General features: G+C 42.4%; 1 protein-coding gene across 6 annotated transcripts in view; it reads right to left on the bottom strand.

Moving 5' to 3' along the window:
- The window catches only part of DNAH5 (dynein axonemal heavy chain 5), a 307171-nt gene that overhangs the window by 136572 nt on the left and 143789 nt on the right, over positions 1 to 26810 (bottom strand). For all 6 annotated transcript variants that reach the window (XM_073332323.2, XM_078851640.1, XM_078851639.1 and 3 more), the window contains 16 exons: positions 25687 to 25905; positions 24946 to 25008; positions 23717 to 23955; positions 22459 to 22699; positions 21451 to 21650; positions 20127 to 20280; positions 18167 to 18330; positions 17476 to 17632; positions 15826 to 16038; positions 15177 to 15401; positions 6972 to 7144; positions 5077 to 5255; positions 4594 to 4781; positions 3661 to 3855; positions 1282 to 1416; positions 325 to 432 (listed from right to left, as the gene is read on the bottom strand). In XM_073332323.2, the coding sequence (XP_073188424.2) occupies positions 325 to 432; positions 1282 to 1416; positions 3661 to 3855; positions 4594 to 4781; positions 5077 to 5255; positions 6972 to 7144; positions 15177 to 15401; positions 15826 to 16038; positions 17476 to 17632; positions 18167 to 18330; positions 20127 to 20280; positions 21451 to 21650; positions 22459 to 22699; positions 23717 to 23955; positions 24946 to 25008; positions 25687 to 25905 (2853 nt within the window). The remainder of the gene's footprint in view (positions 1 to 324; positions 433 to 1281; positions 1417 to 3660; positions 3856 to 4593; positions 4782 to 5076; positions 5256 to 6971; positions 7145 to 15176; positions 15402 to 15825; positions 16039 to 17475; positions 17633 to 18166; positions 18331 to 20126; positions 20281 to 21450; positions 21651 to 22458; positions 22700 to 23716; positions 23956 to 24945; positions 25009 to 25686; positions 25906 to 26810) is intronic.

The following is a 26810-nucleotide window of genomic DNA, read 5'->3' as shown; positions in this document are numbered from 1 at the left end:
TATTTTTTAACTAACTTTCCACAGCAATTCACTTCTGGGCTGAGAACAAGAATGACAAATGTCAGCCTCCGAAGAGTTACTTTATAGGTCATTGAAATTAGCATTCATGAATTTAAGTGACATTACTATAGATTCACGAGCATGTTACTATCCAATATTTATTTTCACTCAGTAAACTTATTCTTCCTGTATGGAATTTATTCATTTTCAAAAGGGTTTGATTATACTAATGTATTACTTTGTTTATACTCTGCACACAACCACGTTCTCCTGCTCCTTTTGTCAAGCTGGGAAAATACCATGCATCAAAAGATGCCTTATTACCTGTTTGTTGATGGCGGCTTCTAGTTCTGGATAGCCTGCTTTGTCAAGCTGTATACTTGGAAACAGGTCTTCAATCAGACTCAAGAACAAGGGTTCATCTTCATCAATCTAACAAAAATTAGAAAACCATGAGGAAAATACGACAAATGCAATCTAGCATAACCAATGGTGCTTTAAGGTCAAACTCTGCACTATACCATGGGCCTAGAAATCCCTGAAAAGACAGAAGTAATCCGATTAGATTTCCAGGTGTGTGGGATGATGCAGAGAGAAGAATCCAGATATACTGGAGATGGAAGAAGTGAAATTGCAAGTAGGCCTAATGGCCATAAATTACTGTTAACAGAAAACCAAAACATGCCCTATGATTTTAGTCATATATAAAAGTACAGATTGTAGTGATATTATAAATGACTGATAGGCCTTTACTAGAATCTGGATAGACACAGGGAAGCAGACAATTAACACAAGGGTGCAAGTCTGTGGCATGGTAATTGTAATACAGTTTGTCAGCGACAGAGTAAGGAAATGATGGAGAGAAATTAGAAGGAAATCAAAATTATTCCGTTTTGAACACTTTGCTTTTGAAATAGTGGTTGGACCTCAATATGGCACCACAACCAGTTTGAGTTAAGAACTGGACAGAAGACTACAACTCAAGTGTGGAGAAGCGGAGCTGGGTACCATTCCTAGAAGCAGTAGCTGAAACCATGGGAATGAGGAGATTGCCTACAAAGGCAGAAGAACCAAGGCAAAACCCTGAATGATGCCAACAAGAGGATGCAGCATTTCTAAGCCACTGCTCAGAAAGGTATCTGAATAACCAGATCACACAGAGCCACATCCAATCTTAAAGCGGCCCTCTTGACTGTCAGCTTATACATTGGTTTATCAAATAAGAAAGTTAGATGTTTGACTTAAAGACAATTATACAACATTTAGAGCTACATGACTTACCAATTTAGAAAGGTTCATATCTCTCAGAACACGCATGACAATAGTAGATTCTGTATCAGTGGGGTTTGCTCTTTTTGCTGCCCCCAGCGTACGCAGCACTGACAATATATTCCTCAAACCAAAGTCATAATGCACCTAAGAGGTGTGATAAGTTTGAAAAATTAAACAATCCACCTTTCTTAAAAAAAAAAGATTCACAGCAAATGTAACAAACCTGGGGGGACCTCTACTGTATAAATCCACCTGACATCCAACATACAGATTGCCTTTTGACTGCGTGGTCTTGCACAAGTTACCTCACCTCTGGGTTGCAGTTTGCCCAGCTGTTAAATGGGGATTATGATATTTACCCACCTCTGTAAAGCACAGATCTATGAATGAGAAGCTCAATTTAAGTGCTAAATTTTATCAAATGAATCTCCCAAGAGGCTGTTTTTCTTGCTCTCTTAGAGCATGAGTGCCATGTAGAAGGGTTAAGGTTCATGGCAGTAGCAAACTAAGTTTAAACAGCAATAGATACTCGGTCAGAACCTGAAGTACTGTAGCAGTAATAGTATTCATAGGACACCTCAGTGGAGGGGTAAAGTTATGTATTTTCTTTGTCTTGTTCTTTTATATTAAAAGTACACTTTCACTTAATGGTAATGAAGACCAAGATTCCTGTTTAGTTTGACCATTTTGAAATTAAGAGTAGTAGTATTTATATTAGTTTACACCACTGTTGTGGGCTAGGAGACCAGTCCATTTAGGTACAAAAAAGGTCACTCTCCCAATACCCATATTTGATTTATGAACATAAATTAAAAAGACATCCACCTCATGTACATATGCTAGTAAGCAAACAATCGGATTTGTTCAGGATGCAAGTCAGGGAACAATTTCACTCGGTATTTAAAAACTCATTCATGGCAAAGATGTACAGCATAGTAGGGCAGTTACCCCGCTCCTAGAGAAAAGGCTAGGCTGATTGGGGAAGCAGCCACAGCGGGGGCCACGCCCCAATCAGGCCACACCTGGCCTTGTTATAAGTGTTCAGGGAGGAGCTGGGTCAGTCTCTCTCTAGCTCTGGAGAGAGAAGGACCTGGCTGCCTGGGAGAGAAGGGTACCTGAGGTAGAGTAGTGATGAGGAAAGGCAAGAGACACTAGGGAGCTCCAGCCTGGTAACTCCCCAGGCTGCAGGCCTTGTGCAAGGCCTGAAGAAGGTACTCGGGCTGCAGAGGTACAATCTGGGGTTAGGCAGAGGCAGCTGGTCCAAACCCCCCTTACCGATGATGAGTGGCCTTTACAGACTGCAGTTTGCCCCAGTGAGAGGGGGCTAGATGACAACTGGCAGTAGCCACTGATGCAAGGTGGGTGTAGAGGGTTGGGGGTTCCCCTGGGAGGGGAGACCCAGCGCATGGGGGTACTGCAGGGGGCAGAACCCTAGGATAAAGGGTATCAGGGTCTGGGAGGGACACAGGGCCTAGGGCAGACGAGACCAGCAGAGGGTGCTCTAGAGGCTGAAGAGCTAATTCCCAGGACAACCAGCAGGAGGTGCTGCACTGGCGAGTCTCGCTTCGCTACATACAGTATGAACCACAATGAGTAAATTAAGTGTTTTTTCTCCATGATTTAGGTGGCAAAAGTTCCTCCATGAGGATGCCATGAGGTCTTTGGTCAAGGCCAGCTACCAAAACCCTTCCAGTGTTCTGCGGGGAAGGGAGACTATATAGAGTCCCCTTCACAGTTCATCTACAGAAGTGCTTTAAGGTAGGATCCATGAGGCCTGAAGAAGGACCCTTACTTCACACAAGTTTGCTATCTACATGAGAGGAGGCCAGTGTTTTCTGGGATCCCCATGGAGTACAAAATCAGTGAGGTAGCATTTGAAGGATAGAGGCATGAGTGCCTTGAACACTTTTGCAGGAGGTGCTTTTGTTTGTTTTGGGACCTTTTTGGGGAAAGCATGGCCTGATTGAGTTTACTTTTATTTTTAAAAAGGCATCCTTCGATACATGGTGGGCACTTCTTAAAAGAAGAATTCCTGAACATACAGCACTAAATTAGGAAGCATAAAATAAACTAGATCCTTGAACTATTGCTTTACAGAGCAAGCATTTGCGAACATATAAACCCCAATTAGTCTTAATCTGCCTCTGCTCATTAGAGTCACATTTGAATCGTAAATGGGGCATGGCTCAGTAGCACATCTTTGCACAGAAAGCAGTAAACTCAGAATAGAAGGTAAAACCTCATGGAAAACAGAGCACCAACACCAACAAAACTGGGTTTTGTTTGTGTTGATGAACACCAATTAGCCCCACTTCTCTGCTCTGTGACTCTCCAGTCTTAAACATTAGATTAAAAATCTTTTGAGAGGTAGTTTTCCGGCAGCTTCACCTGCTTAGATAGCTGCTCCTCACACAGCTTGTACAGAGTAAAGAATTTCCTTGCCAGTACAATGTTATCTATGAATCCACAGCTAGCCAGCTTGACACGAATTATTATCTGACGATCAGGAACCATCATGGCCACTAAACGGAAGTTTATCTTCAAGTTTTCAGGCAACTCTTGTCGCCCAGCATATCCTGGGTTCTGATTATGAGGAAAGAGTTTGTAGTTGACTTCATTAAATGTAACAAGATAAATAAGCAAAGATAATTCTACAGAAGTTAGACCAAAATATTAACTATTATTAAAGTATTTGTGACAAACTCTACACAGGATTTTTGATGTACTACCAGAGTTTGGCTTTAATACATGTTTGCACTCTGAAGTACCCACAGATATGACTGAAAATGCACATATGGAATCATGTATGATTACTGACTACTTTGTCTTAGTACTTCTTATTCCCTTTAGCATTGCATAGCTAACACAGTTAAACAGGTAAGAGCTGGATTTTATTTATTCTTGTGCATCAGAATTATTTACCCAGTTTTAATCAGCTACACTTCTGCCAACCTGTTAAAGGTAATCTTATCGCACAGATATCAGAGGGTATAATTTGGCTGGCAACACACAGATTATAGGTCACAAGAATAAATATCACTAGTTGACTTTCAAATCCCAGGTTGAATCTGAATGGGTAGTTACTAGTAGAAATAGGTTTACCCGTGAAATGTGCACATTTGATCTGGAATAATTGAAACTCAAGCCTGTAAATCAGCTTTATAACAAGGATTACTTCTCAGACAGGAAATTAGTTTTAGGAGACTAGTGATTTCAGCACCAGGGGCGGGGGAAGTTAGTAAATACAGTAAAAGTACCAAATTGTAAGCAGTGACACTGTGGTATTATTACTGAAATCTCATACCCCCTCAAAGTACCTACCATAGTAAGAAATATTCCAAATTCAGGGTTCATTTCCACATTATCTCCATCAGTAAATAGAAAGTTCTTTTTACGCTCCTTCTTACATGTTAACACAATTGCAATTTGCTGTGCAGCTACTGATAATACAGGTAAGTCGATACGGTTAAATTCATCAAAGCAGCCCCAGGAGCCAGACTGAGCAAGACCTTGAACAGAAAGAAACCTCTGAACAGTCTAATGGAAAGCTCAAATTTCCTTTTAAAAAAGTCACCACAAAACCTAGTCAGAAAGGTTTCTGTTGAGCCATATCCTTTTAATAGGAAAACTACTATTAATACAGGAACCTTTATCTTGTCTTTGAAGCTGGTCTACATGAGAAAAACTTATTGTAGAATACTGACTGCTAATGTAAACGGTAGACCATAATGGTTGAGTATGTACTAGATTTTTTTTTACAAAGGGGTGTCTCAATTTGAGACTTCTAAGTATGGGAATTCTCACCTTTGAAGATTCTTCCTAGTCCTCTGAAATCCATCTGGTCTGAACAGTTGAAGACCACTACATATTTACCAAGGCATCTCCCCATATCTTTAGTAGTTTCAGTTTTGCCTGTCCCTGCAGGTCCAGCAGGTGCTCCACCCATGTTCATTCCCAGGGCCTGGGCCAAGGTGATGTAACATCTACATGGAAACAGACTGTTATTAGGTATCTGCATTGTTCAGGTACCCATGTCTGCTTGATGGCCTAATTGAAAAATGCATCAGTGTGATTTGAAGCCAAGTTCCAGCACAAGGAAAGCCCTCAGTTAACAAGCTTCATTAGCATTTCTGCTGTGGGAGAGAGATCCTCCAATTTATTTGAGGAGAAATACTCCATCAGCAGTCTTTGGTGCTTTTTACTGGCCATTTCAGATCCACCTTATCACCTCAGCCTGTGCACAGTTGGAGAGAAGGCTCAGGGGGATGTCTGTTGGTAAGTGGAAGCTCATGAGAAAGGAATAGACAACAGCCCAAGAACACCAGCTTCAACAATTTTACCTGGTTTAATTGCTCAAATTACTTTAGCTGGAGTGGCTCACAAAGTAGGTAATATGTACAGTGAAGCAAAATCCTGTATTCACCTCTAGGACAGTGAGAGGTCCGTCTTTCAGTCTTATGAGCCTATGACAGGGCAAACTACCGCCTGCAGGCTGGATCCAGCCCATCAGGGCTTTCAATCTGGCCCACGGGTTTCCCAGCCCAGTGGCACTCCCGGAAGCCATGTCCCGGTGGCTCCTGGGGGAGGGAGGCCAGAGGGCTCCATGCGCTGTCCTCACCTGCAGGCACTGCCCCTTGCAGCTCCCATTGGCCGGGAACAGGGAACTGTGGCCAATGGCAGCTTCGGGGGTGGTACCCACAGGGAGGGCAGCATGTGGCAGAGCCTCCTGCCCCACCCCACTCCCAGGAGCCACAAACGGACATGCTGGCCACTTCCAGGAGTGGCGCAGAGCCAGAGCAGGCAGGGAGCCTGCCTTAGCCCCGCTGCCACCCCGGAGCTGCTCAAGGTAAGCGGCGTTGACCCGGAGCCCGCACCCCGAACCTCTCCTGCACCCCAACCCCCTGCCCTGAGCCCCCTGCTGCAGCCCTCTTGCACCCCAACCTCTTGCCCTGAGCCCCTTCTTGTGCACCACACCCCATCCCACACCCCGCACTCCCTCCCACACCCCAACCCCCTGCCCCAGCCCTACATTCATGGCCCTGCATACAATTTCCCCACGCAGATGTGACCCTCAGGCCAAAAAGTTTGTCCACCCCTGGTCTATGATGTGATCTGATGCAAATTCAGATTCAATGAAATTGACCCTATAACAAGGTCAGATGAAGTACTTACAGATGCTCGAGATAGCAATATGAACTTCTCTATTTTTTGGTTATTTTGGGTTCATCAAGGTTCATCCTGTCATCACAATCATGCAGGTGGAGCCCCTACTTCCAAGTAGATCCACACTGACTTCAGCTCTCAGATTTTATTGCACAATAAGAACTTAAGTTTGTGGCTAAATCTGATCAGCATTCATGGGCATTTTCATGTGGAATTTAACTCAATTATTTTTTTTCAAACTATATTACTTATGTTAACTTTCCTCTAAATAACATAGCTGTTTTATGCCACATATCAGCCAACATAAAGACTAACACAGCATATAGAAGTAATCATGGATTTCTGAACGTTATTACATATTGTAAAGAACAAAAATTATGCTTTGATTCCCAGGTCATGCAAACCCACTGAATGTAAGACTGAACAGGACATAAATCAGAACAGAATTTGGCCCCAAATGAGCAAAACTTTGAGACAATCCTTGTGGTGAGAAGCCAAAAATGATAAACATTGGGTAAGTAATCAAACTTTGTTACCGGTCAGTGAGAGGAGTTATGACAAGCCTGTCAGTACAGCCTAAGAATTCATTCTGGTAGGTAAAACCCACATCAGTGATGTTAATCATCATCTTGTCAGAGTCTTCTTTGAAGTAAAATCTACATTGTTTCAACCACTCAAAGTCTGTAGGGCTCTTGACGTGCATACGGCACTAGGAAAATAAAAAAAAAATCCTCAATAGAGCTAACTGATTAAAATAGGCATTTTGCATTTATATACCACATTATGTTAGATCTCCAAGAGCCAGATTAGAGCACCACTAGAAATTCAGTCCAGTCAGCAGTGAACTGCAGCAGCTAGCAACATTACACACACTTGCTGTGTAATGGGGGCAGAATTTTTGGCCAAAGTTTTTTGGAGTGGCATCATGGAATCTAATGACCATATAAAGTCATTGGAACCCGACTTTATGATATTTTCCAAAAGACCTAAACACAGCTAAACAGCATGGAATTCTGTCTTGGAAAGATGGAGGACTCATTCAGTCCAGCTACCATTTGATTATACGATTTTTAGGAATCTAAGAACCTGATTCTCTACTGCCTTCCAGCTTGGAGGCTCACACCTATGCAAAGAGCATGTAAAATGCCACCAGATCAAAAAGAGGGAGGGAATAGAGAAGAATTTCAAGAAATGAGGTAGGACTTAGAACAAGAGTTTTTTGCATGTGGGTGCTACAGCGTTCAAATACAGTAAAAATGGTAACAGAGAAGTGATTAAAAAAGGAAAGCTGTCATGTAAAGATGAGACTTTGGGGGGATTCTCTCCCAAACTATCCCTTATCTAAAATGTACTTATTTTTATTCCTAAATAGGAAAGGATGGTGGAAGTAGAGAAAGGTGGGTCTTGACTGGCTAAAGGGGAGAGGAAAGGGTAGCCACATCCTTCTTTCTCAAGATCCCCAAAAGCAACAGAGTAATATAAGCCCCTGAAGGTGTCTTCAGACTTTGAAAATCTGAGCCCACTTTGGGTGGTAACTTATGTACAGTTGGCAAGTTCTCTCATGATCTCCTGAAGGTTTGGAAAAAAAAAATCTCCAGGTTTCTTTCCAGAACAAGCAGTTTTGTTTTCCTTTTACAATATCTGTCTCATTCTGGATTACCATGGATGCAGCAGATGAGAGGTGCAATTTATTAATTTTACAACCAACATGAGCTGATATTTCGACAGAACTATTATCTATATTGTAGAGATATGCATACATCTCAGAATTACGAGGGTTGACTGGATTTGTGTGTGTGGCACATCCAGAGAGCCCCTAAGCCCTGGTCTACACTAGGACTTTAGGTCGAATTTAGCAGCATTAAATCGATTTAAACCTGCACCCGTCCACACAATGAAGCCCTTTATTTCGACTTAAAGGGCTCTTAAAATCGATTTCCTTACTCCACCCCTGACAAGTGGATTAGCTCTTAAATCGACGTTGCCGGCTCGAATTTGGCGTACTGTGGACACAATTCGATGGTATTGGCCTCCAGGAGCTATCCCAGAGTGCTCCATTCTGACCGCTCTGGACAGCACTCTCAACTCAGATGCACTGGCCAGGTAGACAGGAAAAGAACCGCAAACTTTTGAATCTCATTTCCTGTTTGGCCAGCGTGGCAAGCTGCAGGTGACCATGCAGAGCTCATCAGCACAGGTGACCATGATGGAGTCCCAGAATCGCAAAAGAGCTCCAGCATGGACCGAACGGGAGGTACGGGATCTGATCGCTGTTTGGGGAGAGGAATCCGTGCTATCAGAACTCCGTTCCAGTTTTCGAAATGCCAAAACCTTTGTCAAAATCTCCCAGGGCATGAAGGACAGAGGCCATAACAGGGACCCGAAGCAGTGCCGCGTGAAACTGAAGGAGCTGAGGCAAGCCTACCAGAAAACCAGAGAGGCGAACAGGCGCTCTGGGTCAGAGCCCCAAACATGCCGCTTCTATGATGAGCTGCATGCCATTTTAGGAGGTTCAGCCACCACTACCCCAGCCGTGTTGTTTGACTCCTTCAATGGAGATGGAGGCAATACGGAAGTAGGTTTTGGGGACGAAGAAGATGATGAGGAGGAGGAGGTTGTAGATAGCTCACAGCAAGCAAGCGGAGAAACCGGTTTTCCCGACAGCCAGGAACTGTTTCTCACCCTAGACCTGGAGCCAGTACCCCCCGAACCCACCCAAGGCTGCCTCCTGGACCCAGCAGGCGGAGAAGGGACCTCTGGTGAGTGTACCTTTTAAAATGCTATACATGGTTTAAAAGCAAGCATGTGAAAGGATTACTTTGCCCTGGCATTTGCGGTTCTCCTAGATGTAGTCCTAAAGCCTTTGCAAAAGGTTTCTGGGGAGGGCAGCCTTATTTCGTCCTTCATGGTAGGACACTTTACCACTCCAGGCCAGTAACACGTACTCGAGAATCACTGTAGAACAAAGCATTGCAGTGTATGTTTGCTGGCATTCAACCAAAATCCGTTCTTTATCTCTCTGTTATCCTCAGGAGAGTGAGATATAATTCATGGTCACCTGGTTGAAATAGAGTGCTTTTCTTCAGGGGACACTCAGAGGAGCCCATTCCTGCTGGGCTGTTTGCCTGTGGCTAAACAGAAATGTTCCCCGCTGTTAGCCACAGGGAGGGGGGAAGGTTGAGGGGGTAGTCACGCGGTGGGAGGAGGCAAAATGCGACCTTGTAACGAAAGCACATGTGCTATGTATGTAATGTTAACAGCAAGGTTTACCCTGAAAGAGTGTAGCCACTGTTTTATAAAATGTGTCTTTTTAAATACCGCTGTCCCTTTTTTTTTTCTCCACCAGCTGCATGTGTTTCAATGATCACAGGATCTTCTCCTTTCCAGAGGCTAGTGAAGCTTAGAAAGAAAAAAAAACGCACTCGCGATGAAATGTTCTCCGAGCTCATGCTGTCCTCCCACACTGACAGAGCACAGACGAATGCGTGCAGGCAAATAATGTCAGAGTGCAGGAAAGCACAAAATGACCGGGAGGAGAGGTGGCGGGCTGAAGAGAGTAAGTGGCGGGCTGAAGAGAGGGCTGAAGCTCAAATGTGGTGGCAGCGTGATGAAAGGAGGCAGGATTCAATGCTGAGGCTGCTGCAGGACCAAACCAGTATGCTCCAGTGTATGGTTGAGCTGCAGCAAAGGCAGCTGGAGCACAGACTGCCACTGCTGCCCCTCTGTAACCAACCGCCCTCCTCCCCAAGTTCCACAGCCTCCACACCCAGACGCCCAAGAACGCGGTGGGGGGGCCTCCGGCCAACCAGCCACTCCACCACAGAGGATTGCCCAAAAAAAAGAAGGCTGTCATTCAATAAATTTTAAAGTTGTAAACTTTTAAAGTGCTGTGCTTAAAGTGCTGTGTGGCATTTTCCTTCCCTCCTCCACCACCCCTCCTGGGATACCTTGGTAGTCATCTCCCTATTTGTGTGATGAATGAATAACGAATGCATGACTGTGAAGCAGCAATGACTTTATTGCCTCTGCAAGCAATGATTAAAGGGAGGAGGGGAGGGTGGTTAGCTTACAGGGAAGTAGAGTGAACCAAGGGGCAGGGGGTTTCATCAAGGAGAAACAAACAGAACTTTCACACCGTAGCCTGGCCAGTCATGAAACTGGTTTTCAAAGCTTCTCTGATGCGTACCGCGCCCTCCTGTACTCTTCTAACCGCCCTGGTGTCTGGCTGCGCGTAACCAGCAGCTAGGCGATTTGCCTCAGCCTCCCACCCCGCCATAAACGTCTCCCCCTTACTCTCACAGATATTGTGGAGCACACAGCAAGCAGTAATAACAGTGGGAATATTGGCTTCGCTGAGGTCTAAGCGAGTCAGTAAACTGCGCCAGCGCGCCTTTAAACGTCCAAATGCACATTCTACCACCATTCTGCACTTGCTCAGCCTGTAGTTGAACAGCTCCTGACTACTGTCCAGGCTGCCTGTGTACAGCTTCATGAGCCATGGCATTAAGGGGTAGGCTGGGTCCCCAAGGATACATATAGGCATTTCAACATCCCCAACAGTTATTTTCTGGTCTGGGAATAAAGTTCCTTCCTGCAGCTTTTGAAACAGACCAGAGTTCCTGAAGATGCGAGCATCATGCACCTTTCCCGGCCATCCCACGTTGATGTTGGTGAAACGTCCCTTGTGATCCACCAGAGCTTGCAGCACTATCGAAAAGTACCCCTTGCGGTTTATGTACTCGGCGGCTTGGTGCTCTGGTGCCAAGATAGGGATATGGGTTCCGTCTATAGCCCCACCACAGTTAGGGAATCCCATTGCAGCAAAGCCATCCACTATGACCTGCACATTTCCCAGAGTCACTACCCTTGATATCAGCAGATCTTTGATTGCGTGAGCTACTTGCATCACAGCAGCCCCCACAGTAGATTTGCCCACTCCAAATTGATTCCCAACTGACCGGTAGCTGTCTGGCGTTGCAAGCTTCCACAGGGCTATCGCCACTCGCTTCTCAACTGTGAGGGCTGCTCTCATCTTGGTATTCATGCGCTTCAGGGCAGGGGAAAGCAAGTCACAAAGTTCCATGAAAGTGCCCTTACGCATGCGAAAGTTTCGCAGCCACTGGGAATCGTCCCAGACCTGCAACACTATGCGGTCCCACCAGTCTGTGCTTGTTTCCCGAGCCCAGAATCGGCGTTCCACAGCATGAACCTGCCCCATTAGCACCATGATGCATGCATTGTCAGGGCCCATGCTTTCAGAGAAATCTGTGTCCATGTCCTGATCACTCACGGGACCGCGCTGACGTCGCCTCCTCGCCCGGTATCGCGTTGCCATGTTCTGGTGCTGCATATACTGCTGGATAATGCGTGTGGTGGTTAATGTGCTCCTAATTGCCAAAATGAGCTCAGCGGCCTCCATGCTTGCCTTGGTATGGCGTCCGCACAGAAAAAAGGCGCGGAACGATTGTCTGCCGTTGCTCTGACGGAGGGAGGGGCGACTGACGACACGGCTTACAGGGTTGGCTTCAGGGAGCTAAAATCAACAAAGGGTGTGCCTGTACATCAAGGAGTATTTCAGGCAGGACTGCACGGAGGGTTCCAATAAGAAATGGTGCACCTAAGTTATCGTTGTTATTGGAACAAGGAGGTTAGCCTGGCCTCTGATTGATACATGACTAGATTTACCTCGCTGCACCTTCTCTGTGAGTGACTGCAGTGTGATCTAGACAGGGGAGGAGGCAAATGAGTACAAAACAAATCTGGTCTATTTCTTGTTCTGACCCACTCCATCTATCTTTTACATCTTTGGCTGGCAGCAGACGGTGCAGAAGGACTGCATGCCATCCACATCTCATGGCTGCTCGGCAGAAGATGGTACAGTACGACTGCTAGCCATCTTCATCTCTTGCCTGCCTGGCAGAAGATGGTACAATACGACTGCTAGCAATCCTCATCTCTTGCCTGCCTGGCAGAAGATGGTACAGTACGACTGCTAGCAGTCCGTATCGCCTGCCCGCTCACCATAAGACAGTTCAATAGGACTGCAGGACTAAAGAGAATGACCTGGTCAAGTCACTCCAAATTTAGTCCCTGCGCCCATGTCTGCCCAGGCGCTCCCAGCCGATGTGGCCAGGAGCACCTCGGACACGACGAGGACGACTACCAGTCGTATTGCACTGTCTGCTGCCAGAAGGCAATGGGTTGCTGCTACTGTGCAGCAAAGCCGTACCTCGTCTGCCAGCACCCAGGACACATAGAGTGACGGTTACCTGAGCTGGCTCCATGCTTGCCGTGGTATGGCATCTGCACAGGTAACTCAGGAAAAAAGGCGCAAAATGATTGTCTGCCCTTGCTTTCACGGAGGGAGGGAGGGAACGGGTGCCTGACGACACGTACCCAGAACCACCCGCGACAATGTTTTAGCCCCATCAGAGTGCTCCATTGTGACTGCTCTAGACAGCACTCTCAGATGCCCGATTGTTTGCCATTGCTCTGACGCTGGGAGGGGCGCTTACAGGGTTGGCTTCAGGAAGCTAAAATCAACAAAGGGGGTGGCTTTACAGCAAGGAGTATTTCAGGCAGGACTTCACAGAGGGTTCCAATAAGAAATGGTGCACCTAAGTTATTGTCCTTATTGGAACAAGAAGGTTAGCCTGGCCTCTGATTGATACATGGCTAGATTTACCTCGCTGCACCTTCTCTGTAAGTGACTGCAGTGTGATCTAGAAGAATGAGTCCCCTAGACAGGGGAGGGGGGGAAGCAAATGAGTACAAAACAAATCTGGTCTATTTCTTGTTTTGATCCACTCCATCTATCTTTTACATCTTTGGCTGGCAGCAGACGGTGCAGAAGGACTGCATGCCATCCACATCTCATGGCTGCTCGGCAGAAGATGGTACAGTACGACTGCTAGCAGTCCGTATCGCCTGCCCGCTCACCATAAGATGGTTCAATAGGACTGACTGCAGGACTAAAGAGAATGACCTGCTCAAGTCACTCCAAATTTAGTCCCTGTGCCCATGTCTGCCCAGGCGCTCCTGATCGACCTCACAGAGGCGACCAGGAGCACCTCAGACATGACGATGACGGCTACCAGTCGTACTGTACCATCTGCTGCCACAAGGCAAGGGGTTGCTGCTACTGTGTAGCAATGCCGTACCGCGTCTGCCTGCATCCAGGAGACATAGGGTGACGGTTACCTGAGCGGGCTCCATGCTTGCCGTGGTATGGCGTCTGCACAGGTAACTCAGGAAAAAAGGCGCGAAATGATTGTCTGCCCTTGCTTTCACGGGGGGAGGGAGGGAACGGGGGCCTGACGATATGCACCCAGAACCACCCGCGACAATGTTTTAGCCCCATCAGGCATTGGGATCTCAACCCAGAATTCCAATGGGCAGCGGAGACTGCGGGAACTGTGGGATAGCTACCCACAGTGCAACGCTCCGGAAGTCGACGCTTGCCTCGGTACTGTGGAAGCGCTCCGCCGAGTTAATGCACTTAATGCACTTAGAGCATTTTCTGTGGGGACACACACACTCGAATATATAAAACCGATTTCTAAAAAACGACTTCTATAAATTCGACCTAATTTCAGAGTGTAGACATACCCTAAAGGATGTGCTTCCTCCCTAAGGGGAAGTAACCCTGAAAGGTCAGAGGAGGAGGTGTTTCCTGCCTGTGGAAAAGTGGAAGGGTTTTGTGAGAGCAAGCATCAGGAGGGGAATTGCCTTGTTCTCATTATGTTCTGTTGTTACTTAGCTTGTGCCTGTGTCATCATTCCACTGCCTGCTTGTGCTACCTCACCAAGAAAGAAAGCACAAAGTCACACAACAATATTTTGCCTAGAAGCACCACGTAGTAAAAAAATGCTTCATTTATTACTAAAGTCAGTGGATACTTTTTGGCCTGAGCTGTAATTTATACTAAGCCTTCCCCCACCATCTCCTCCAATTAGGCTGCTCTGGCAGCGTGAAGTGACTACGTGGATGTAAGTGTGTTAGTCAATGAGTTTAGGCCCTTTGTTTTAGGTTTAGTGTTGTGAATTTGCCATCATCAGTTTCCGTCCTCTTCCCATCATTTATGAAGTTTTATGCTAGCTCCATTCAGTTTATTCTTGGAACCTCAGTTGATAATCCACAGAACACAGTCAGAATTGCACTCAGAAATGTATTAGAACACTTGCAGAATTTATATAGAATTTGGTAAAAAATTATCCCAGGGTTGACCATTCACCACAGGTATTGATCTTGAATTGACACACACTTGGAGTTGTAACTTGGTCTCTTTCCATCAATTCAAATTAGCTATGTTTAATCTTGTCCCAACCCTGAAATTTTATCAGTGGAAATGAACTCAAACCGTCACATCAGCAATTGTAAAAGCAAGGCCTATTTTTCTAACAAGACCAAGTAGTAGAAGTCATCTGTCATCTGCCAATATTTTTTCTTACAATCCTGAAGTCTAGTAGCCTGATTAGTTTTTACAGTTTCCAAATTATTTTACTGCCTCTGAAGTAACTAAACCCTTACTTTGTCCATGGATCAACTATAACCTGGGCTGCAGTAGTGCAAGCTTCCCCACAGTATCTCAACACCAAACATCACGGGAATGAAATGGAGACTCAATCGCTAGATGTAGATATACATATCATTTTCATATTTGAAAGGGCATATTCAGCAACTATCGAGCCATGTTTAAATATAATACTGTGACAGCACACGAAGCTAAACTGAATGCTTACCAGATCATCAAAGATGTCCCTCTGGTGCACGTGGATAGTGATTAGTGTCTCATATTTAATTCGCTCCACTGGACTGAGCTCTTTGGTTGTCATGTCTATCAGAGTGTTCAGCAAGTCTAAGAAAGATTGGTTTGTCTTCTGCATTATTTTTTTATCATATCTGGCATTAGTCAATGCCTCTTCTGAGTCTCTTGTCCAAATCATTTGGATCCCCAATAACCCAACCTTATGAAAAAACAAACAGTATGCTCTGTGAAGTTTTTTCAGTTAGCATACATAAATATGCTTTTCTATTAATACTTAATAAATTACTCAAAATTAAAATACTTCAAAATGTATTAAAAGGTGTAACTCATGCCTTCATCAGAGAAGTAAAACTACCTTGAGTAAATACTTTATATCCCAAGTCTAGATCTATTTGGTGTACAAATGTGATGCCTTTTGAAAAATCAACAGGAGCTGCACACATTTGAGGACAACATTTTTTAATCAAGGTTCACTCAAACATATTTTCTCCTAATCCCACTAAAATAGTTGCACTATTATAGCACTGTTTATTAGTAGATCTCAAAATGCTTTACAAATCATTTGATTAGCTTTATTTATTTAGCTTTATTTATTAGCTCCGCACCCATTTTAATAAGCTCACCTGTGCTGGGAAAGAAGAAAGAAATTCAATCAACTGGAATCCAGTTTCCTGGATATCCATGGCTGCCTGGCGAATGACAATATGTAATGAGGACTGGGATTCCTTTAAGAGAGAATTGAGCCAGACTTCCACGTTACCCTCAGCCATTACAGGTTTATCCAACTGAATTGTCTCACCCTCTCGAGAACAAATTGACAGAATGCGATCATATATCTAGTTGAAACAAAAAAAAATATTGTAATATACAGAACATTATTGCTACGAACTGGTCATTTCTCCAACATCTCCACAACACAATTAACTATTTTTAATCCTGGTAATTTATTGAACAGGTCAGGTTGTACCTGCCAAAAGAAATGAGCTACAGTAACAAATTAATCACTACTGATCCTGGTAAGGCTTATTCAGAATCAGGGTTTCCTCTAACAGTGTTTTAGCAATAACTGAAGTAAACTTTCAAATGAATAACAGGCTGTAAGATGATCTCACTTGTTAAATTTTACTTCTATTTTCATGTTAGTGCCTAGAGACGCCAAATGATCTAGGCACTATACAGAGGCACTCACTATGCTTGAAGTCTTAAACTGAAAAACAGACCAAGAGTGGGATGCTGAGGAACTGAGTGATTAAGGAACTTGTCCAAAGTCACATAGACAGTTACTTGCAGTGTCAGAAGCCAAATCAGCATCTGAGTATTAATTCAGTGCCTTAACCTCAAGATTATACTTAATCTACAAAAGGGGTTTTTTAAAGCTCCTGAAGGTCTTCAGTACACAAAGCAACAGGACTTGTGCTTATGAAATCTGTAGTCATTTTTGTAAGTCTCCCCACCAAAAACCTAAAGGCTCAGTTTCTCACTGCTCCCCTACCCCCAGTAGATTTGTTAAGGGCGAAATCAGAATGTAAAAAGACTTCTTACATTGTATACCCCTACAGGTGGACATATTTGCAGTCCCAGGATTCCCATAACCACCAGGACTGCTCTAGGAACATGCCAATACCAGTAAAAACCTCCCTAGAATGTAACTAGTGAACTGGTGATACTATTTACCTTGAGTGGAAAAGTGTGCTTTGTTTGGAATAGGGAGGAGATGGGAAATAACCTAAAATCCCAGTAGCCAACTGTCACAGATATTAAACACTTGGCCTTTACAGGTCTGTCTTCATAAAAAATACCAGACAGCCATTCTTGTTTTGCCTGTTTTCTAACTCAAACACCTGGGCTTCAAAGGTCAACTGGAAAGTGACTGGTTTTAAGTTTTGCAAGTGATACTCTGGGTGGGGATAACCTAGACAGGGAGAAAATTATTTCTAACCAAAAAAATGATATATACACACAGGGCACATACTTGTGGCAACAGAAAGTGTCAGTGTTTAAAACTGCTAACATGATGTCATGTTCCTAAGCCAAAATATAGGTGCAAATTTCTGAACTATCATCCTCACTCTACACACAATTAATTTGTCATGTGAGTGAAGATTCGGAACCCAAGACCCCTGAGGAAAAAGTCTAATTAGCACTAAGGAACTCAAGATCCCTTGTGGATCTGGCGGATGGCCCATTTACCTGTATAACTTTTCATTTAAGAAACTCTGTGCATTGCTTGCCAATCTGCAAGACTAGTGTGGCAAGATTAGAGCAGTGCCCACCTTTTCATGGAACCTGACAGTTTTAATGTTGTCAAAGACATTCAGCAGGTGAGCCTGTATAGTGTGAGAGTCTGATGCCTGGCCAAGTATCTCCAAGAGAGCAGGGTCCGACACAAAGAAGAACCGAGGAAAGGAAAGTCGTTTTTTCTCAAGGTACCTGAGTTTAAAAGAAACAAGCCTCATGGTGGTAATTTATTCAGCACTGCCTTCATAAGGTGAGCTTCATCTTATCCCTTTGGTGATGGGAGACCAATTTTTCCCAACACAACACATTAATGCAGTTTTCATTAGTGGTAATAATAGCAGTTCAGAACCACTGTGCCCCGATGGGTTAAGATTTTGCTTTGATGCTACCATTTGGAATTACAGATTATCTCATTGCACAAAGCCAGTGGAGGTTACAGATCAATCAGAATAGTAATTAAAATTTAAGAGTGCAGTTCTAGCTTGCTGAAGTTGGATGCATTTGTTGAAAGTGTTGCTAATGAACTCCATGTCAGGCTTCCTTTACTTCAAAATTAAGTTATGGACTAACCTGCACCCTCACCTTACATGGATGCACAGAAAATAAGCCTGCACCCCTGGGCCCAATGCAAGAGAAAAGCACTGAAAGAATTATTCTCATGTCTAGTCCCGTGGTTGTGCTATTTATCACCATTTTCTTGGAATTGTACCCTATTAACAGTCTTACCCTGTAAGTGACTTCTGACAAATTTCAAGCTGTTCTAACAAGTGTGGCAGAAGCTGCCCCATGGTTTCATCTCCAACACAGCATTGGACCACATTTGGCATCTCATGGGCTCGCGTCATGATCTTCACCCATGATTTATCTATATTAGAGAAACGCTTGGCTTCCTATGGGGAAAGGAGGGGAAAGCAGGTCATCTACATAACTGAAATCCACAATTCAGATAGAATAATTCTGAATTCATGAATGCTGCTAAAACTAATGTTCAGACCACTCAGATTTTGTCAACTATCCCCACAGAATGTCAACTTTGCTAGGTGTAATACAAGTTAGGTATTCTCTGTCAAAGCTTTTACATTTCGTTTCCAAGTCTGGCACTGAACCCGTTTCCCTTCCCTCCTCACCCTTCCTCAAGGTAGGAAGCAGGACTGCTCAGTTGCCAGCATTAAGATCCATCATGTTTAAATAAAAAGAAAAGGAGCCACAAGTACTCCTTTTCTTTTTGCAAATACAGACTAACATGGCTGCTACTCTGAAACCATGTTTAAATAGAGTACCCCAGATTTATATTACTTTCCAAAAAATAATGTTAATTTTAACATTAAAGAAACTAGGAGAAATGTTAAGACTCCCACCAGAACTGTATGCCTTTCTTAGTTTGAAAGATGAGTGGACACCTGTAACAAATATTAGTGGCTAAATAACAGTCTAGACATGAAAAAACCTACTGGGTCATCTAATTTAGTTTACCACCCCACCAGTACAGTCATGTTCTCGATTGTACACTCCATGTATACTCAGTCTAGTTTTAGTATGAACCCAACAATGGGACTTAGACTATTCCACAGGCAAATACATCTCAGATAAGTTTCACTCACAAATTAACAGTGAGAAGCTTAGACGGTATATGGATTCTTTATCCAATCTGATTTCACATTAAGAATATACTGTTTTTAAATGATAAAGGATATACAACACATTATATATTTTTATATATATATATACACACATATACATACACACACACACACTTTGATCATTTGCTATTTTTATATGACTTCATCAATGGCTGCTTTAACTACTGTGCTGAAGTTTATGAAGCAACTGCTAAAGTTACATTTGTTTTGTATCAGGACAATGAAATTGTTTGTTCAAGTGCAATTGTCTGTGCTCCTAATTATTGGATTTGCACTTGGAATTAACTTGAATATGCAACATGTGGTACAAGTTGTACAAACAAAAAGTGAATTTTGATTGTAGTAACACTTAAGATGAATCAAAAAAGTAAATAAAAATATTACTTTCAATAGACAGATAATCATGCACTCTTTTCAATATTAATACATATAAACTATCACTTTACTAGTTGTCCACAATAAGGACAATATGGCAGACATCTATGATGAGAGGAAGCTAGTAATCAAGGGCCCAATTCATGTCAATGTAAACTGTACCAGATGTGGCAAAGAGTCCTGTGGCATCTGACAAAGTGGGTATTCACCCACGAAAGCTTATGCTCCAATACGTCTATTAGTCTATAAGGTGCCACAGAACTCTTTGCCACTTTTACAGATCCAGACTAACACGACTACCCCTCTGATACTTGTACCAGATGTGAGGCCCAAAATTTGTTTCTCAAAGAAGTTAATATTCGGTTTTGTGTATGCCTTTATTTCAACAAAACCAGTACAAATATCAATCATTTTAAGATCCTGAGTAAAGATTATCACAACATAGTTCAAAACCCCTATCTAGTACTTTTTAAAAATGGATTTCAGCTTTACACACTGTTCTCTCCACAAACCCTACCCTTCTGCTCACATTTTTCAAAGGCCTGAGGGTAGGAAGATGACAAAGCAGGAATGCTGAAACCTACAGTTATAGAAAATGCCTGAGTCATTTTTAAACTAATTCAGTTGTGTATTTAGAAAGTAGATTTAAAAGAAAGTAGCTATTCAAAAACCTTTGGAAGCTGCTTCGCAATGTCTCCGCCCACAAAAACAGCCTCCAAATAAATCCACAAATTCTGCACTGTCATCCAGTTCTCAATTATGTCTGTTGTGTTGGAAAGGTAGTGTACCCATTTTTGGATCTGCGCCTTGAATGGGGTGTTGTACCTGAAAAAAAAATGCATAAAGTTGCTGCAATTAGAAAAGAAAACTATGATTTTTAAAGCATGTTTTGGCCTTATCAAGCACATGACATTCTAAGTGAGGAAAATGAATGCCTTGTATAAATTGGACAGCACTCACTACCACCACTACCCATATGATAATATGCGACACTGACTTAAGGTCTTCTATACACCATTTTTTCCAGGGTCAATTCCTGCTCATCCCTGGACTCCAAAATGGGAATGTTAAAGTGAGTAAGGAAAGCAGGACTGGATCCAGAATCTTTCAAGAACCCTGAATACATAAATATAGGCAATGTGAACTACTCTAGGGACACTGAAGGGTCAACAATGATTTTACTTTTTTTTTTTTTTTTTTTTTTAACCTATAGCAGCTTACATAATGAAAGTTATTACAACTATCTGTGGTATAAGGAAGTGATCTGCAATTAGTGTGATCTCTAATTACATTACAGATTAAAAAGTGTCAGAAACCCCAAGATTGCCACCAACATCTAGCCATAATCTCACTTAATTGATAGGTCCTTAGCAAGCAGTCATCCAAGATTCCCCTGACTCTTACATCATTTTTCGCATTATATTGTTGAGTTGTCATAAAATATAGAAATCCAGACGATTTACAAGAAAACAAGTTTTCCATCCAAAGAAAACAGCCAATTCTCTTTATACAAAGATCTACAATGAACCCTATCCTTTCAAATTTTAAAATTAACACACATCATTGAGATAGCATTTTATACTCTAAGCACACCTGCAACTTAACATGGATTAGTTGTGACCTGTAAACTGTCCAGATGTTTATACATGAGAAGTTCTTGGAACCATATATGGTCCTCAGTCCATGCAATTAGGTTCCCAGGAAGTCAGGGGATCATGCACAGATTAAAAGAATTGTTAATCCTTTAGATTCTAATCCTGTACCATGGGTGTGTGTTTATACCTACATGGAGCCCCGCAGAGATCAATATGACTCTGCAAGGGCAAAGCTGACCACCTGCGTAGGGCAGCTTTCAGGATGGGGCCTTCATGTTTAGCACTAATATACTAATGGTATTTCTGTATTTATTTTCTTATTTTTCCTTTTATGTTGGAAGGGGCAACTTTATCTAACAAGCCAAAGTCTTTTGCTAATAATAAATCCCCTTTCTGTTACCTGTTGCTCAAGAGAGAGCCCAGAACCATCAAGCTATCCTCCATGCTAGCAATCGTTTCTGAAGTGCTGTCTCCTCTCAAGAGCAGCTCACCACGAGTTTTAAAGTTGGCGAAGGTGAAAGTTTTGTTGTCCCACTCAGCAATCACCTGTTTCAGCTTCTGCTCAATGTCTCTCTCCTTCACCGCGCTGATGCAAATATCCTAGTAAATAAATAGCCAGTTAATAAGAGAAGCTCTTTCAGCTCAGCCTCAAGCATCCCTATTCTACTATCCTCTCTCTCCATAGCATTCGCTAGGCTAGACGGTTAACATAAATCAGTAAGTGTAAAGACTACTGATATACTTTTCACGTGCAAAAATAATGGAAACCTCTTTATTCATATTCACCTTAAAATTAACACACCTGAAAGAGGCAGAAACTGATACTGCAATCCTTCTACAGATGAGTTACATGAGAAGGTAGAGAGCTACTCTGCTCATTCCTGGCAGCCAGACCAGCTGTTTAACTCCAGTTTAAGGATACAAAAGGCTGAGTGGCTATACAAAAGATATCTACCTATCTACAGTTTCTCAAGATCATCTTTCACCACCACCCTACTAGTGGTAGGGACAGGATGGCCAGCTCAGTAATGATCTTTCAAAGCCTCATTAATGCAAAGCAAGTCACCTGCACAAATTTTAACTCCTGTGCTGGGTCCCACTACAATCTTTAAGTCTTTGCAGGATTGATGTTTGTTTTGAAGCACAGGCTATGTTAAGGCTTTGTTACTTCATAAAAGAAATTCAAGGGAAACCTCAGGAATGGGCTGAGTATTTGGAAAGGATACCTTAGTGTGGTTTTGAGTATGTGAGAGTTACTGAAGTACCACAAGTGCCACAAGTACTCCTTTTCTTTTTGAAGGATGTATGGATTCCTTCTATTTAACTACTATGAAAAAGGTCACACTAAGGATATTACAGTGCCTTGAAAAGTGTTAACTGCTCATTTCTGTGCCATTCTAACTAATACCTCTATTTCCTCTTTATATTTCAGCAGAGGTGCTTCCATGATATTCCTCAATTTGAAGGTCTCACTTTCCACCTCAAAGCCGTGTTCAGTGAGATCTGTAATCCTCTTCCAGTGCCGAGCCATCATGGCCTTATTTGACATAAGCTCAAGCAAAGGGCAGCACTCATTGAAATCATCGACTGTCTTCTTTAGATCCAAAAATGCCTGCCATTCCTTTAAAGCGCGAGGAAGTTTGCGACACCTGCATGTATACAATGTTAACTTTTTTGAAGCATTTCAGATGTTCCTTTATGTTACTGAATTAGCTAAGGGAACAAAGCAACAGCAATGGCACAACACAGTTCCGAAGTTAAAGTAGAGTTTAGTTTAAGTTCCCTGAATTTAGTAATTGTACATATGCTTTAGGAGAACCTATATTTTTCCCCATCAGCCTATTTCATTGGCTGCAGATCAGAGAAGACTACACACCTGTTCTAAGGAGTTCAGCTGAACAATCGTACTACCCTTACAATGAGCATTTTCACGGTCGCTTACTCCATCATGAGCCACTTTACTACATTATAACAACTATTATCCCAGTAATATTTCTTCACCACATACAACTCTGGAATTCTTTTTAAGTTATTTTTATTTTTCAATCAACATTTGCCAAATTTCAAAAATGGTAAAGAGTTTAAATTTTCTCAAACATTCTCCTTCCCCAAACTTTTGACCAATACTATTGATTATGTGGTACTTAGTGGCAGTATTCTGCCTGGATGTGCAGGATAATCAGGTTTGAGTCTTGAACTCACTCAATTCCCTGTTTGACAAGAGCTTCAATTCTGTACATGTATATCAGCCCCTGTTAGATAGGAAAAGTATTGGGTTACACAGCAGCAACCCCATAGGTTACTGAAGGGGTCCTCTGCAGTGGAAAGTTAAGTTAAATTATTCCATTTGTATTTCAGAAAAATGTAACCATCTTTCAACTAGAGAAAAGTAATGATCAATTCCAAATTTGCCCTCTAGACACAGGGAAATTATTTGTTACTTGGAAAAAAACTCCCAAGGAACAAGAATCCTTTAACTCTCAATTGGTAAACTACTCCCTCTTTGGTGAAGACAGTAAAAAGAGAAGAGTGGAGGATTTCAACTACATTTTAAAGAGCAAGAACATGCTTTTCTAAGTATAATGAGTAAAAGGCAATCCCTACCATTATTCAACAAGTAAAAACACCCAGCTTAACCATCTGTACACACTTCAACACTTTCTCACCTGTTCTGAAACTCCAAAAGTTCATTATTTATTTTCACAATGTTAACTTCTGACCAGAGGATATCGTAGTAGCCATTGACTGTGTCAATAACATTGTTGTACAGGCTGTAAAGTTTCTGTAGCAGGGTCAGCTGCTTCTTTATCTCAAGTAGCTGAGGATACTGGGTAACAGGCAAACCAAAAAGCTCTTCCCCACCAGTGTAGGTCATGTATTTTCGATAGAGGCTGTCAAATCGGTTCTAATAAAAATATATAGATGCAAATGCTAGTATTATGGTCAGAGCTCTACAAGAGAAAACATAGCCCCTGCTCACAGGTATCTATCATCTAAAGGCAGACAAGCAACACAAGGTGATGCAAAGGATGGTTAGAAAGTTATGTTTAAATAAAAATGGGACACTTACTAGAGCCTGTGTTGGAAGTCCTCATGGAAGAAGCGAGTGGTAGCCTACATGGTAGGATAGAAGGTTGTTTCTGGAATAGTGGGGTGGGTTGAAGAAACTAGTCAGATTGTTATCTTTGGTGGCACAGAGTAAGAAAGGTTGGTTATGATATGGAAGAGAAGAAATAAAGGCATAGGTGAGGTTTGCAGACCTTGAAAGCTAGGATTCAGGTCTGAAGTGCAAATCCTCAAGTGAGGGATTTGAATAGGGAAGTCAGGTTTTCCTTCCTAGCAACTCAGACCACATTTTGCATGTGAACTCTGGCTGTACTTGTGGGAGCAACATGGGAAGCGGGGCCAAATAGAGAAAACTGCTATAATGAGAGTGGAAACTAGCCAAGGCATGTGGAAGCATTTTATCAGAAGGGTAGCAAAGAGTATATATGTTTGGGGGAGGGTTGCATAATATAAAGAAGTGGGAAGATTTGGCAAAAGCCTGGTGATGTGGAGTGAGCATTAAAAAGTGAGACCAAAGATGCAGATATATCAAAGTGTATGCTCAGCACAATTAGACTCCAATCAGGACACCTGCACTTAGTAATTATGTTTTATTATACAAATTCTGTATGTAAGATGCATGTTACCCATTTTTGCTATTCAATTTTTTATTATTCTTTGCTAGCTAATGTTGAAAAAATTTCAACAAACTTCGGTCCCAGTAGCCAAATTAAATGGACTATATAACCTTGTGGAATTTATTTAAGTATTCTGCTAAATTCTGACTGACTGAAATGTTTTTGCTACTTACATGACATTTTAATTAAGTCTTTTAATTGAGAATGAATACCTGGAACATGATAAGCCTGTCACTGGCTTCCTGAGGCTCAAGACCAACCGCCATTGGTCCATTCTGGAAGAAGAAAGTTAAAGATGCTGTTCACCAATGTTAAAAATAAAGCATTTGGCACATATGATTTCACTGTCTGTTCAAGTGTTAACTTCATTAATAATTTCTACGACTGAGTTTTGCCACCCTGACTCACATCTAGTAGTACCAGAGAGATCAGCATGTCCATTCATAGGGAAAGGTGCTTGGCACAACTAAGGGTGACAGAAGGGAATTCAAGTACTTTTCATACTTAATGAGTTGGGAAGGACCTTTAAGAAGTACCCATCACTATCCCCTTCTACTGGTGAGAGAATAGATGCTAGTGAGCTGGTTTACTGGAGACTGACTCTGTCTTCTTTGCAACAGTGAAATTGGGAGGGTGCAAGGAGCTTCCTCCCTCCTACATGCCAGACAAACCTCCCACTCACTGGAGTATAAGCACTATTCAATCGGCTTGTATTGAGCAAGCCTCCGTAACATTGAACTATCATCCCCATTTGACCCCAGCTCCCCTTGCTGAAAAATCACAACCCCTACCACGTGCTCCAGAAAAAAAGTTAACTGACTCTCATGCTTCATGATCACAGCCCCCTTTGCAATGAAGTTGAAAACCACATGGTTTACAAGGGTCACACAGAGAACTTGCATGCTTTTTTTTTTTTAAGTTTCTTTCTTTTGAAACACTCCACAGATTAATACCTTGTCGTAGTCTGCATAGTACTGATGACAATCTTCAGTAAATATCCCCACAGTGCTAATTAGTTCTCCCCTGAAGTTAGGCTGCAGAGCTACTAGCTCATTCTGCACTTCATTTGCCCGGACCAGAAGCTTCTCCCAGAGATAGCGCAGGGTGTCCACCTTCTCCATCTCTTCCTTTGCCACCAGCAACTCATACTTGTTTAACATTGCATAGGATTCCTGTCAAAACAATGGTTGCATCTATATTCACCATGTGCAGAACATGCTACATTCTATGCAAATACATACATAAATCCTCAAGATTTTAAATGTGGGAGACTGAAGACAGTGCCAGAGGGCCTTTTAGAGAAGCAGGAAGGCTGTGCTAATATAGTTGTGCATAAACAACAAATTCAGGAATCCATGATCACACAGAAATTAAAACTACTGTTTTTCCTCTTCACAGCATTCGACTCCTGGATCTGATGGATGTTTGTTTGTGTTTCAACCTGTTGCTCTAAAATTATTTTCTGGTTATAATGACAAGAGCCTATGTAACCTACAAATTCATTTCCATTGTGATACGGGTAAGAGGAATTCAATTACAGCTATGCTTCAGAACTGACCCACGATAATGACTATGTTCAGCACTACCACTGGTAATACATGGAAGAGAGAAGTAGCTAAACATTTTACAATAAAATAAGCAACACTCTTGAACAGATCTTCTTTTGCATACATGCTTAAATCTAATATCAGACATGTACCACTGAGAGCAGTGGGAATCCAGCACAGCCAAGGTTTACCAGAGATCTTAGGTGTATGAATTGACAATTAAGTATATTAGCTGCTTTATTACCTGCACCCCCAACTCTGCCCCTCCCACATCTATAGATTCCAGTATTGTGGTCTCTGAGTACCTGAATTTTCATATGTACCACGGATGCTTTGTTTTGATATACTACATTGCAACAACTAGCAAAGTAATCAGAAACCAATTAAATTGGTCTAATGTATTTTCATTCTAGAACTTTAAGAACTTTGGGTAACTGTTTGGTCTGAACAAAAATATGGGTGAAAGAGGAACTGGAACTGTACTGTACTAATGACAGCCAAGAAAAACATTTTATTTAGACCAAATAATG

The sequence above is a fragment of the Lepidochelys kempii genome, chromosome 2, assembly GCF_965140285.1.
Source record: "Lepidochelys kempii isolate rLepKem1 chromosome 2, rLepKem1.hap1, whole genome shotgun sequence".
Classification (NCBI taxonomy): Eukaryota; Metazoa; Chordata; order Testudines; family Cheloniidae; genus Lepidochelys; species Lepidochelys kempii.
Note: the sequence above shows the minus strand (reverse complement) of the source record. Positions and strands in the feature narration are given on the sequence as shown.